The sequence below is a fragment of the Epinephelus moara genome, chromosome 16 (assembly GCF_006386435.1).
Source record: "Epinephelus moara isolate mb chromosome 16, YSFRI_EMoa_1.0, whole genome shotgun sequence".
Lineage (NCBI taxonomy): Eukaryota > Metazoa > Chordata > Actinopteri > Perciformes > Serranidae > Epinephelus > Epinephelus moara.
Genome location: NC_065521.1, coordinates 43,149,796 through 43,164,186, shown reverse-complemented (window position 1 = coordinate 43,164,186; position 14,391 = coordinate 43,149,796). Strand labels below are relative to the sequence as shown.

Below are 14,391 nucleotides of genomic sequence, written 5' to 3'. Positions count from 1 at the left end.
AGAAATACAGGTGTTTGGTGGAGAATGATGTACGAACATACAACTACCAAAGTGTCAAAGAAAAAAAAAAAATAACACGGCAAAAACAAAAATCTAAAGATCTATTCAGACAGAGACTGAGATGGCAGACAGACGTGCACGAGGAGATAAGTCAAGAAGTGATGTATTCTATACAGAACGACGTTCCTACCAGGAACAAACCAAGCCAGTTTTATTTAAATAACCCAGTATCACAAATCATAACTTGCCTCAAGGGGCTTTATAGTCTGCACAGCATACGACACCCTCTCTCCTTAGGTCCTCGATTTAGATCAGGAAAAACCTCAGAAGGAGCAACAGAGGAAGGAGAGACATAGAACTAGACTCACTATACTCAGTCACACCAAAGTAGTGTTGAAACAACTGGTCAACTGAAAGGAAATGAATCCCCAACCATTTTGATTTTTGATTAATCATTTAAGTAATTTATTTAAGCAAAAAAACAGCGTCATTAAATGTGAAATTTTGCTGCTTTAGTCTGTTTTGTATCATCATTGTAGATTGAACCCCTTTGGATTGTCAAAGCAAGTCACTCCAAGAACTTTGGATAATTTGTGGTATTTTTCACTATTTTTGCACATTTTAGACTAAATGATAAATCTGAAATTAGAAAAGTAACTAAAAGAGCAGGAGCTGAAACAATTAGCTGAAGAAACAATGTGCTTAACAGTCAACAATCGATTAAGGTAATTTTTCTGCCAAACATTTATTTCCATGCTATTATCCTGTTGCTATTTTGAAAATGGCAGCTTGTGGTTTTTGAGTTGATTTATGTAACCAGGAAAATCAAATATCAATATATTTTGGACCAAATACCTCAATATCAATATTGTGGCGGTATTGTAGGGTTTTGACTACTGGTGCTTTCACGAAATTTACACAATAAGATTTTTGATAATCATCAATAATATGGATATAATGCCAAATTAGTTCTGGTAAGTTCAGAAGATTATGTTACTTTATTGTAATGCAGCCTTTTAAAACAGGAAAATACACTTATGATATTCAGAATTTAAGACAATATCTCGCCTCATATCATGACATCGATGTAATGTCGATATGTAGCTCAGCTCAGTTTGGACCATCATTCAGACAAAAGGAGACGTGTTAAGACGTCATATTGACTCTTGGAAACTGTGATGGACAGTCTAGCATCATAGTCGATAATGTTTGATGATGAAATAATTGTTAGGTGCAGACCTGGACCACAGACGTGTGTCTGATACTAATTACCCATAATTAACACCAAAACAAAACAAGCAGGAATGACATCTATCAAAAGCAATCCACTAATTTACTTCACACTGGAAAACTGAGCTACAGCAAAGCTCCACCTTTGGGAGAAACCTAGTTTGGTTAACAAAAGCTACTTAGAAAGACTAGTTTGACTTCTTTGTAAGAAAAATGATCAAACTGACAATTTACATGTGATATGAAAGTATAACAAAATATAATACAAAAAAAGGCACAAAACAGCAAAGAAATGACGCTCAGATAAGATTACTGCAGAAAGTGCCCACCTGTCCACAGGTCATATATACACAAAAAATAAATAAAATACCCCAATATTCATGGGAAAGTGCGAGAAATATCAGCTTTGGTTTTGTAGATGATGTGCATCAGTCAGACATTTGCCTCCAGACACTACAGCCCAGCATGCATGCAAAAAGTTATCTGAATATTTGTTAATAAATAGCAAAAATCAATACTTAAGAACCTTATGTTTTTAACAGGTGAGCGGACAACCCAGCTTCCTGGAATACCCCTGAGAGGGGGCGCGGCTGGTCAAAGGGGGGTCAATTACAGTACAGAACCTATAGTAAAATGAAATTTAAAGGTCAATCTTTTCCTTTAATAGATCAGATGTTTGTAATTTCAGTAGTTACAGTAAATACACAAAAACTGGCAAAAAGTAATTTACTTGAATCACTATGAAAATATGAATATAGTTGAACTGCGAGCCAGCGACTGCAGGATGTACTTCACCGCTCCCCAACACTGCCAAGTGGAAAAACACAGTGAAGGTAAGAAAGAACAAAAATCTACAAAGAGCGCTCCCAAGGTGCAGCAGACAGAGACTCCAGAAATAGAGGGACCCAACCCATCCAGGAGGGAGAGGACGAGGATGAAGGGAAAAAGGGGATTAGTGGGCAGGCTATCCTTCTCCCCTGCCCTCCTGCAGAGCACATGGCTAGGTCAGGGGAAAACTGGAGTTATTTTGGAGCAGAGCAGAGAGGAGCTAAGCAGGCCCTCGCAGGAGGATTTATCCTGGGAGAGGCTCTTCTAGTCCTTACTGTCCACAGGCAGACGGCTGAGGGTGGAGGAAGGAAAATCTGTGAAGACCTTAACCCCTTAGACGCCAGACAGTAACAGCACAAGTCTGTTAAATTCTGTGATTTATCAATGTGAGGCCTGATGATGCTTCACAGCTGCACTAACAATTATGTTCATTATTAATTAATTTGCAAACTATTTTCTCAATTGAACAAACAACACAGCTCCACAATATTAAAGTTGACCTCTTAAAATGCCTGTTTTTGTCCGACCATCACCCCAAACCACAAAGATATGTATCTTACAATAAGATAAAACAGAGACAAGCACCAAAGTCTCATATGGGAGAAACTGCAACCAGTGGATTGTTGAAAGGTTTGCATAAAAATGACTTAAAGGTTCAGTGTGTAGGATTTAGAGGGATATATATCGGCAAAAGTCTATCATATCACAAGTATGTTTTCTTAGTGTATAATCACCTGAAAATAAGAATGCTTGTGTTCTCATTATCTTAGAATGAGCCTATCATATCTACATATGGAGCAGGTCCTCACCTGCGGAGATCTCCATGTTGCACCGCCATGTTTCTACAGTGGCCCAGAATGGACAAACCAATGGCCACTGTAGTTAAAAGACCCTCCACGATGAGAAAACGGCAATTTTTTAAACATGAAACTGCATTATTTAGTGTTCCTACTGGTTAAATCACTGGGTCCGTTTGTTTTGGAGAGGAAGAGACCTCTGTGGATAATTTGGCTCCTGGTAAAAACCTCTGGAACGTCTGGATCTTAAGTTATCAGAGAGAAAGGTGAGCACACATTAGCAGGTGCTAACATCTGGGCTCGAACATGCCAAACAGCGTTGGAGAAACACTGATTTGTAACGTGAAACTGTTTTATTCAGTGTTTTTACCAGTTTAAATCACCTGGTTGGTTTGTTTTGGAGAGGAAGCGACCTCTGCGGATGATTCAGCTCCTGGTAAAAACCTCCTGCACAATGAACACTGAAGGAATTCTAACCGGGAGAAGTTTCAGCCAGTTGTTATCTGCAATCCCCCCTAAATCTTACACACTTCTCCATGAAATGATTACTAAATTCTCAAAATAACTGCACAATAATTTTCTGAAGATTGACTTCTTCTTCTTGAACTCGCCTCTAAAATACACAAATTCAACTTAAACTGATACTTTTAGTACTAGTGTTCTTCAGCTTCATTTCAAAGTGTTGGAGTGTCAAAGGAAGCTTGTTGCAACTATAATAAGAAACCAAACCTGAACCACGTTTAAACCAAACTGTACAAGAGCACACGACTAACAGTAGACGACGTTATGATGTGCCTTTTCACCTGCGACCTAAAAAGCAGCAGCTGAATGCTCTGACCTACACCACACCGCACACTGAAGAGAGACAGTACTGTATCCTTCCACTGATGGAGGGTGGTGGATATCCGACAAGACACTGGTGGATCTAAATCTCACTGTAGGTCTCACAGAGGTGCTTCACCCTACAGCTCTCTGCCTCTGATGTCTTTATCTTCTGACAGGGACAAAGAATAACATGAGTTTCAAAACAACCAGCAGCAACTTTGGACAAACTGACAGTTTCCCGGGAGACATTGCCATGGAAACATACACTGTGTATACAGTATCCTTGATGCTGGAGGCAGGTCTGTGCGGCGCTTAAAGAGTCTGTCCTTCAGCTGGAGCACCTCGGCTCGAGCCTCTCCGTTAGAAAGCCTCTGCCCCTGCTGAAGGGCGCTCGTGCAAGGCACTGAGTTCTTATCAGCTCCTGCTCACGATCCAGACTCCATCCCTGACCTCTGACCTGCCTGTGAAGGGTCTCTCGTTGAAACTAACAAAGGATCATCAAACTCCTTCAGCTGTGGAGACGTTATATTTTCATCTGTGCCACACAGTGAGAGACACTGTAGTCGTCACACAGTGAGAGAGAAGAGACTGTTTACACTGTCTCCATGTGCAGCGGGACGAGTCCCACGTTGCCGCCTTCTCATTAACTCCAATTCTGATGCTTTCAACACAGCTGGGACGCATAAGAACGGCTCAAAATCAAACCAACAACAATACAAACACATGTGAGTGTTTAGCAGCAGGGTGTCAGAACTGTTATCAATTAACAAAACTCAGAATATTATTACACTGGTTTCACAAACCCCCACACAGCACATTATGACAGGTCTAAAAATAACAGCGTAATCATATTAACATGCTGAACTTATAGTTACTCCCTTGTTTGCTGCCGCTTAAAGATCATTAGCAGAGTATTTAGTTGGGTTATTTTATTATTTTTACGCTCTGATTATGGAGAACAGTCATTAAACTACACAAATATGTGAAATAACAAACGCACTAGAAGTTAAGAACAAACAAGACAAAATCTGATGTTTGATTCATAACTTTTTGGATTTAATCCAAAGAAATTAAATGCTATATTATTAGTCAAGTGGGAATTAGAGGGGGATACAATTAAAAATCTGTGTTTAATAATGTTTGATGTCACCGTGCTGCCCTCCGCCACATGTCATAATGGGCCATTCAAATGAGAGGCCACTGTTTCGATGCTTGGCACGCGCCACCGATTGTTCCTCACTGTGTGCGGGTGCTTGGTCATTCCGCATCACCCACCCACCCACCCACTCATCCATACACACACATATACACAGACGCATACACATTCTAACAGACACATGCACACGCTCATCACTCAATCACACACAGCCGTCCAAGACGCGCGCACGCACGCACGCACGCACGGGCAGCACCAGAACAATGTGCGTCTGTCAGGAGCACGCTGGCCTACTGCACTCTGCATTACACCAGAAACACGGCCATGAATGATAATGATAATCATACTTGTCGCAGGACGGAGCGGAGCGGCCTGCCGGAGCCGCACAATGACCGACACACTCCGCCAGAGAGTGAGGAGCAGCTCCGGTGTTTTAACGAGCTGCAGGCGGTGTGGCACGGAGTCCTGCTGCCCTCCAACGCAGCCCGGTGCGAGAGGGGCGCGATGACAACAACACAATACAACTTAGTGACGCGCTCCAGCTGGAGACTGGCCGCATGCAAAGTGTCTCACTGAGTGTTTTATTACTGTTATTCTGCATGTATCGATAAGTGATCAGAGCTCCTGGTGTGATGTGACCGCAGAGCAGAGGAGGAGGAGGAGGAGAGCTCTGCAGACACTCAGTCAGCAGCATGCAGGGAGCAGGAGCAGGAGCAGGGAGCAGGAGGAGGAGAACAGTCCGGAATACAAATAAATAATAAAAGCACGCAGAAAACGCCTCTTACCTTCACTTCTGCAAGATTACAAACATGAAAGTCGAGCCGCGGTTTCCCAAAGTCTGCTTCTCTTGTTTCCGCTGTTTGGTTCAATGGTTCATTCATTCGCCTCCAGCTTTGCTTTTTCTTTAGTGTTTATTAGAACCGGACAATATAACCTGCTGTATGAAGGGAGGGAGTGAGAGCACACAACAGGAGGACCCTCAAGACTCTCTGTGGCAACCGGAGGGGGGGCGGGGCCACGGCTGCTTACATCACGGGGAGAGAGAGAGACAGAGAGGACTGTACTACCCATGCACTACACCCATGTGCCAGTTTATTAGGTACACTAGTTAAAACAGCCAATAAATCCTATCTTTAATTAAAGTATTGATAGTTCGAGTACAGCTCTGGTCATGTGTTTACTGCTTGTATTGTAATTGTGAGTCTAACTGCTCTTTTATTGCTTCTATTTGTATTTTTATTTTATATATTTATTTATATGGTAGCATATCATATCATATCGATAACCCTTGCATTTCTCTGCTCTGTTTTTTGAGAAATATGTTATTGTCTAAAACCCAAAATACCTTTACCATCATTTTTTTTTATAGTAGCAATGACTACGGTTTTTCATCAGACATTAGACATTAGACAATGTGAAACTTTCCTGGTCTTGTTTTAGTCTCAATCACTTTATATGCTGTTTTTAATAGTACTAGAGTTACCTTTGAGCTGTAAAAGTATTATTGTTATCACTATTATTTGTTTTCTGACCATTTCTGACCATTTTGTGGTTAATCTATTACTTTTGTTTGTTTTTTTAATTTTTTTGTTTTGTAGTTTTCCTGTTTTATAGGATATATTTTGTTTCTTTTTGCCTTTGATTTTTAGTTATATATTTGTTTAACACTATGATGTAATGTTTGCTTGTATGGACCCCAGGAAGAGTAGTAGTGACTAATGGGGATTAAAATAAATAAATAAATTGTATCATATCGTACCATATTGCATCGCATCGTATCGTACTGTATCGTATCTCATTTTATGTTTCTGCTATTTTGTCCACCCCATTTTTAGCATTAAAGGTCAGCTAAGTAACAGAAACACCTCTCTGTATGATGCAAAATTAACATACAGTTGAATAAACACATCTCTGAAACAGTTTCAACTAAAACTGAACAGCATTATTACTGTTGTACTATTACTGTCTTTAGCTAATTTTAGTTAGTAGCAATTGTAATAGTAATAGTTAGTAATATTCATACTGGTTCAAATAAACATTTGAACTTTGCTGAGCAACAGTTTTGTGAAAAAGGAATAAAAAGCCTGTCCCAATTATCAGTCTGTTGAGTTCGGGGATTTAAGCAAGTATTAGCTCGGGCTACTCAGTCAAGTTTTACCGTATCATAATTTTTTAAAGGAATACATTTATTTCAATCTTTAAACATACAACTCCGAACACAACAGCTCGGACATGACAAATAAAATGAGTAGCTAAAAAATAAAAATAAGAAAATAAAAATAGCATTATAGACATTCAAAATAGCAGGGTTACTGAAAGACTGATTTCAAGGAAACGTACAGAGACTGGTCTAGCTGATTTAAGAAACCCCTAATATACGAAAGATGGCAGCATGGACCCAGTGTTTTTTAAATAAGGGTCCTAAATTTTATAAAAAGCATCCACTGAGGACTGGAGTGTACAAGAGACGTACTCAGTTGGAACACACTGCTTTATATGATTGTGCCATGACTTTTTTGTAATAATTAATAATCTGGAAGCTGAGTGTGCCACTCACTAAACCCATGTAAAACAACAGAAACAGATTTCTTCCCCTACTCTAGCCATCCACTCTCCTTCCTTCTGTTATGTGTCATCAGAGCCGTCACAGCAGATTTCATAATTACCCACAATACAAATCAGTCAACTGGATGATTTAAACTCAAACACCTAATTGCTAATAGATCAGCAATACTTAATTAGACTCATCCCTTCAGATCATGTCTAGATGCCTCTGATAGTTTCAGTGTCACAGCAGTGAAAAAATCAAACCTGTTTCATAATTATTACTTTGGTGTCAAAACAGCTGACGATGCTTCAGAACACAAATATAATGAGGAGAAACTTTTCTTGCAAACGTGTCGGGTCACTGACCGACACATGAACTCGCAAAAACACCAATTCATACACACAGAGAAGAAGCAGTTTGTCAGATACGACGAGTTAAATTCACGGTGGAATAAGTCACGGGAACAAACTACAGATGTTGTTCTGTGTGAGATTTATAAGTGAAAGTATGAATTATTTACAGATAATAAATCCTGAGTAATGTGCAAGAAAATAAAACTTAAACAAAAAAGCTCCACAGATATGAAACCAACTCCGCCCAAAACAGACGAGCAGCTGTGACTTCCAGTGAAAATAATCCTCTCAGTGCATATAGAGTATATTAAAAAGCACATTCTGGTGCTGGAGTTTTAATATATTTCTTGGACAAACATAAAGCCAGCGCAGACACTTCGGGAACAGACTGGATGTTTCATTTCTTTTGCACAGTGACCTTTACACTGGATCACTCATATACAAATGTTTAAATATACACCAACCACGACACTCATCAAGCTGCTGATACCCGTGCGTATGTGTGTGTGTGTGCATATGTGTGAGACAGAGTACCAGAGAAAGCAGCATGTGCCCTCTCATACATTTACATGACAAACCTGCCACCTATAGGCAGAGGGTGAAACTGCGGTGTAATTAGCCATGCATGCTCATGCACAGGACAAAGTGCTGGGGGAATTGCAGCGCAGTGTGCGTTGATAAGGATGCTTATCACTTCCTGTTACACAGAAAACCCTGAATAGGTGGCATGGCCCGAGAGGACACTGAAAACTGTCAAAAACAGCTGAATTACAACTGGATTTAACTTTCAGAGGAAAGATCACGCTGTCACACTCCCCAAAATACTGCAATATACTGTCATTAGTTTGTTCATTTGGATCTCTCTTAGCTCAAAGCTGCACCCTCAAGAGTCTATATTAGTAGGTTTAATAGATTTACAGCCTTTCGACCTTCTCTAAATGAGCCTTCTAAAAAAAATGTTCTCGTGTACATTCATATATTCAAATAATTAGAACAATAAATGTACTTAAATGACACCTTTCATGCACAAAATGGAGCTCAACTTGTTCAAGTGAGACTTTGAGCATTTTGAATCTACCAACATTAGAATAAGTTTTGCTGGAGTGGTTTTGTCTTAAGGGATATTTTCAGCCTCTCAGCTCTCAAGTTTTTCTCTCATCTAAATGCAGTTTCAGGGAAAGATTTGAGTCTTATTTAGTCTCACCTGCGCTGCCTCAGAGGGTGCATGGAAAAAACTATATAAGGGAAACAATGCTGTGACATGAGTCTTTTACTGTATTTCACATACCATGTGCTGTGCACTCAAAAACCATCAAGGGGATTTTTCTTTCAGTGCTGTTTCCATGGCATTTCCACTTTATTGGACAGTATACACTGGAGAGAATCAGGGCAGATGGTGAGAGGATAAGATGTGATAAAGGTCATGCCCCTGGTGCAAACTCACACTGAGGGTTTCAAGACCGACCGCCACTTTGTGTGTGATCTTTGTCTCCACTAAAAGCTCTACAACAGATGTATTTAGTGTTTTGAGAATTTGTTTTGCCATCACACTGTGTCATCGTTGTCAGAAGATTGCTGTAATGAGAAACCACTAAGACTGTCCACTTAACCAGAAAACTTGGCAGGGTGCATTCAACATCTATAGGGGTCTAAAACAGTGAATGTGACCTGTTATGGTCAGGGTGGACTCCTGCTATCACATGCATGAAAAGCATTTACCTATTTCAGCTCGTTTTGACTAGTAGTTTTGTTAATCATTATACATTTAAGTATTTCTTTACTGTAGTTTTTTGCATGTGTATATCCAGCAGTTGCAGCTCACTCTCGCCCAAAAAAAGGCCATATAGGTCACCTGTGCAAGCATCTTATTACAACCCATATTTATTGGTGGCGACCTCTAGTGGCCGTAGTGATTATGATGGGAGAAAATAAGGTAGTCAGGTGACAGAATGAAGAGCCACAAAGTCCACATAGGGAGGTTGTGGTGGTGGATGGGTAAAAAAATAACACAGGACTTTCGCACATGAGACTGCGGTTTGTGTCCCATGTGAAACCGGAAGTCCACGTAACAAAAGAACTTATTTTAACCCCAAAAAAACATCGTTTCACAGCATTAGCACCTGTTTAAAACTGTGACTTTTAGTACTGGGGTGTAACAATAACATCAATCTGGATCTATAGATTAAATGATCAGTGGACCACTATTATTCATGCAATGTGAAAACATTATCGTTGTCCTTAAGACACGCCTTTATTTTGAAATTCCCATGGCACGTCCGTGTTACCATTTTCTTGCAAGCACACCTCCTTCCTAGATAATCAAACAGTGCTAGCATCTTAGTGCCAGCAGATAATAATAAACAGCCTAGAAAAATACTCTTTAAACACTAAAATTAGCATGTGTACAGGGTTTTTTAAACACGGGAAAACCGCTTAAAAATAGGCCAATAACTCCTCTCTGAATGCCAGTAGACCAGAGCTGTGTTCACGACTTCACATGAGAAAAGTCAGCCTTTCTGTGTGTGAGTTTTTTTTTCTGGTGACATCGCGGACGGGCAGGAAAACAGGTCAGTAAACAGAAGAAAGCAGCATGGAGGCCAGTGAAAATGATACGCAGATAACTTTTTTATCTCTCACACTTATTCAGTCTCTCTCTCAAACTCAGTGCAGACTAATTCTGGACGATGTTCTAGCGTTGCTTGGACAGAGGTGGACGGTATTATGTGATGGCCTGTTATTGCATTGCGCCGACAAAGAGGCTAAAATTAGCACGTCCACCTGGATGTCATATTTCCATTACTGCCAATCAAAGCCGATCAGAGCTGATAAACACCTGTGACTACTGCAGTCATTTGACCCAGGTGTGTATGCTGATTGTAACCTTTCCTATCAATAAAAAAACAGATGTTAGCGGGTGCAGTGTTTTTTTGTGCAGTAGGAAAGGGGCTAAGACAATGACAATATTTACTGGCATCGTCTAATATCAGTAGCAGACCACTAAATTTAACCAAATTGAAATCTTACCATGGCAGCTTTGTGATATTTGCAAATATTTTATTGTCCAGAAAGTGAATATAATATGGTATCACGATGAAACTTGTGGCTTACACCCCTATTAGTACTTGTGCCCGTCACTGATTTGCCAACAGTCATGTATGTGGTTTTGGGAGCCATCGGCAAATGTAGATCATATTCTTATATAAATCTCTCTCCATATGAAATATGTGATTAAACTAAAACCCATTTTAATTTGGCTTCCTGTGGCAAATTCCAGACCAACTGTGCTAAATATCAGTCCACTCTGGAGAGGCCCTGTGATGTGTCTCTTTAGCTGTGTGTGAACAAATGCACAGTTTCACTTGCCCTCAGCATTTTTCATCTTCAATTTAATTGGACCTGTGATCAAAACGTACATGCTGTGATCTTTGCAACACGTTCCTGAAAGTCAAACAGTATTGTATGCTTAAACTCTTGTTTGCACATGAACAGTGAGCACTCACTGATCTGAATTCATCATGTGAGCTGTATGCGATGAGGTGCGCTGCAGCCTACAGACTCACTTCACCTGCTGAGTATCAACACAGTCTTCGTAGGTAAACTTTACGTGCGGAGAAGACTAAAGACAAATAAGGATTTTAAATAAAGAGCAGCGTCCCTAAATCAAAATCAACATGAACGTCGTAACGCTGCAGAGAAGAGCTTTAAAGCCACAGGAAACTCAAAATGGTGAGTGTGTAGCTTAATGTTAGTTGTGTCGGAGGCTTGTCATCATCAGCTGCTGTTTCTTGACTTTAATTTTTCATCTTAAATCTTTGTTTTAAGAATTAAGTTCTGAACAGCTGCATTTTCTTCATCACATCAAGAAAAAATATGGAATAGTGTCCCTTTTATGTGTGATTGACAGCTCATTAGATAACTAGTTAGAGTTGAGTGAAGGTGACCTCTGTGCTGCTGAGCAGTGTGAGGAGTGTAACAAGAGAAACCTGAACATCTGGCCATCAAAAATATAAAATCAGTCCTTCCAGTCATTTTGTGGAGCCTGGCGAGAGGTGAGTTTTTCAGATGTGACTTAATTGGCACTGTTACTGTCTTTGTTATATGCATATTTTATTTTAAGGCAGACATGTTACATTAAACAGCTTGTTGGTATCACTGATTTCTAACACTGGATTATTCTGAGAAGCCTGTTCAATCACAGTTTTGTTCACAATCTTTATGTTTTACATGAGATGAATAAGGTTGGGGAAAGATTGTGCTTATGGCAAATACACTATGGTTAAGATATGGATGATGTAAGGCAACTAAACACTTGGTTAGCATTAGGATAAGCTTCAGATTTCGCACTAATATTAACCAAACTGCCAAAAAATCAGCAAGAAGCATGAAGGTGGGGGCACAGGAACGACTGGTGGAGCTAATTCACCAGTCAGGTGCCATTAAACCAGAAGAAGAGGGCACAGCAAGATGATGTAAGTAGAAGAGTTCCGGTCAAAGCTCAAACAAACAAAAACAACAAAGGAAACATGATGAAAATGTGACTTTTTTATTTAATGTATTCAACTGAGGAACATCATTGTCTCCTCACTGCTCCAAATAGATTTTAGCAACTACAAGGAACTTTGATTTTGTGTTGATTTTGACGGCCCCTGCAGAAAAAAGTAGTGTTCTCATGAGAACCACCACTTGTGTTGTATCGATCTTGATCTGGTGAGTGAGAGAAAGACGGCTTATTTTTAATACTACTTTTTAAACAGAGCTGTTTGGCAGGATGGATAGTGATGAGATAAGCCCAATCCCAATCCCCCCTTGTCCACTACCCCTTAGCCCTTGGCCATACCCCTAGCCATTGCCCACTACCCCTTGGCCCTCGAAATGAAGCAACGAGGAGTAGGGGCAGAAATATATCCCTAGGAATTGGGACACCACTCACTACGTCACTGCGTCAGTTACGTTCACGCATACGTAATTATTGTAAACAGGAAGCTGCGAGCCATCTCTCCAGTCTCCAGTTGAGTTCATCCTACCGATCGCGTTTGCATTATTCATCATGCTTCGTTTGATGAACAACAGATGACCGAGGACTTCTGCTAGCTAGATAGCTAGATAGCTAGCTAACCAGCTAACGTTACGAGGCAGCATAGTTATATTAGCTGGCGTTTTATCGTAATGTGAAAAATCCGATTTTGCAGGACAGATGACAGACGCCAGATAGTGCGAGCTAGCTAGCTAGCTAACAATCAGCCTGACGACGGTAACATTAGCTATGTATGAACTTTTTTCCCCGTCTCTTGCTCGTTGGTAGCCATGGCGACGTCTACCCCTGGCTGGCAAGTCAGCATCTGAAATCCCTCGCTCCAAAGGGCTAGTTTCATACCCACTACCCCTCGTTATGCCCCCTACCCCTACACGCAAAAAGGAATTGGGACACCCCTACCCCTCGAGGGAACGCGCAAATGTAGGGGTAGGGCTAAGGGGGGTATCTGGACGGGCCCTAATAGTTGTTTTAGCCACCAACTTAAATTCATACATTGATGTCAAACATCTCACACTGTATTTCATACATAAAATACACATACTACATGGGTGTCTGGGACAGAGAGGGCCAATTCAGGATCAGTTCTGAATTCTATCGCACTACTCACTGCAAAATTTCAGTAACAACATACACTCTTCCAGTCTGAGGTGAATTGTTTCCTTTGATTTGGCGGGGAATCTGAACAGGGGACAAGCATTAGGAATAACTTTATAGAAGCAGCCAGTCTGCTCGCCGGTAGTCTCGTGTGCTTATGTAGGTTTTATAGAGGTATCAGTATTAAACTGAGACAGTGTCACAACCACGTAAGAACTTAAGAAGAGCTTTATAATGGTCGGTAAAACATTAGAAAGTAGTTGAGGCTACACTGTGTTCAGATATGTCTTGGAGCTACCACTTGCTGTCATCGCCACGACAGAGGAAGTCTTTCAAGTCATGTGAATGAACAATGGAAAAAAATGTTTTTTGCTCCAGGTTGAAGTTCTTCCGGCTTAAGGTGTTCCGGGTGCTCCTGCAAAAACACTTAAACAGAGCTGGAAAAATGAGGCACTCGGCTTTGCAGAAGCAGCGAGCAAAACCATTCACTCATATTGAAAACAATTACAAAGACCTTCCCCGGGCTGCTAGAACGAGCTCTGTCTGCTATGAGGCTGAGAGAGGTAGTGAGCATAAACAAACTTTATATTATTAAAAGGTCAACTGGCTCAAATAATTTATGGCTGTGGGATAACTGCCCATCCCGGTTTACATGCTACTCTAGCAACTGCTTACCATTTGTTAGATTGTGAGGCCTTGAGGTCATTTGTATTATTCACCCTTCTTCTTGGTTTCGAAGAACTGCCCTCAACTTTGTGACATCGCGACATGACATGAGAAAAGTCTTCATTATTTTGCAAATGTGTGTAGTTTAGACGCTTTGCGCAAGACACAATAAATCACAATACATTTTATTTCTCTTGATTATTACTTGTACCGCAGCAGAGTTCGAGGACCAGGATAATGTTTACCAACTGCACATACAGAGAGATTTAAAGAAGATGCCATGACTGCCAGATCAGCTTTCATTTTTCAGCCCACAAACTGCGGACAAAAGGTTCGGGTCACTTTGTCGAGGCTTTTCC

General features: G+C 40.5%; 1 protein-coding gene across 2 annotated transcripts in view; it reads right to left on the bottom strand.

Moving 5' to 3' along the window:
• Positions 1-14,391, bottom strand: part of LOC126402875 (nucleolar protein 4-like) — a 245,629-nt gene that overhangs the window by 146,813 nt on the left and 84,425 nt on the right. The window contains exon 1 of one of the 2 annotated variants that reach the window (XM_050065194.1): positions 5,622-6,705. The exons of the other annotated variant lie outside the window; for it this stretch is intronic. Coding sequence (XP_049921151.1) covers positions 5,622-5,717 — 96 coding nt within the window. The 5' untranslated portion in view covers positions 5,718-6,705. Of the gene's footprint in view, positions 1-5,621; positions 6,706-14,391 lie in introns of those variants that run through there. 2 annotated transcript variants of the gene reach the window in all.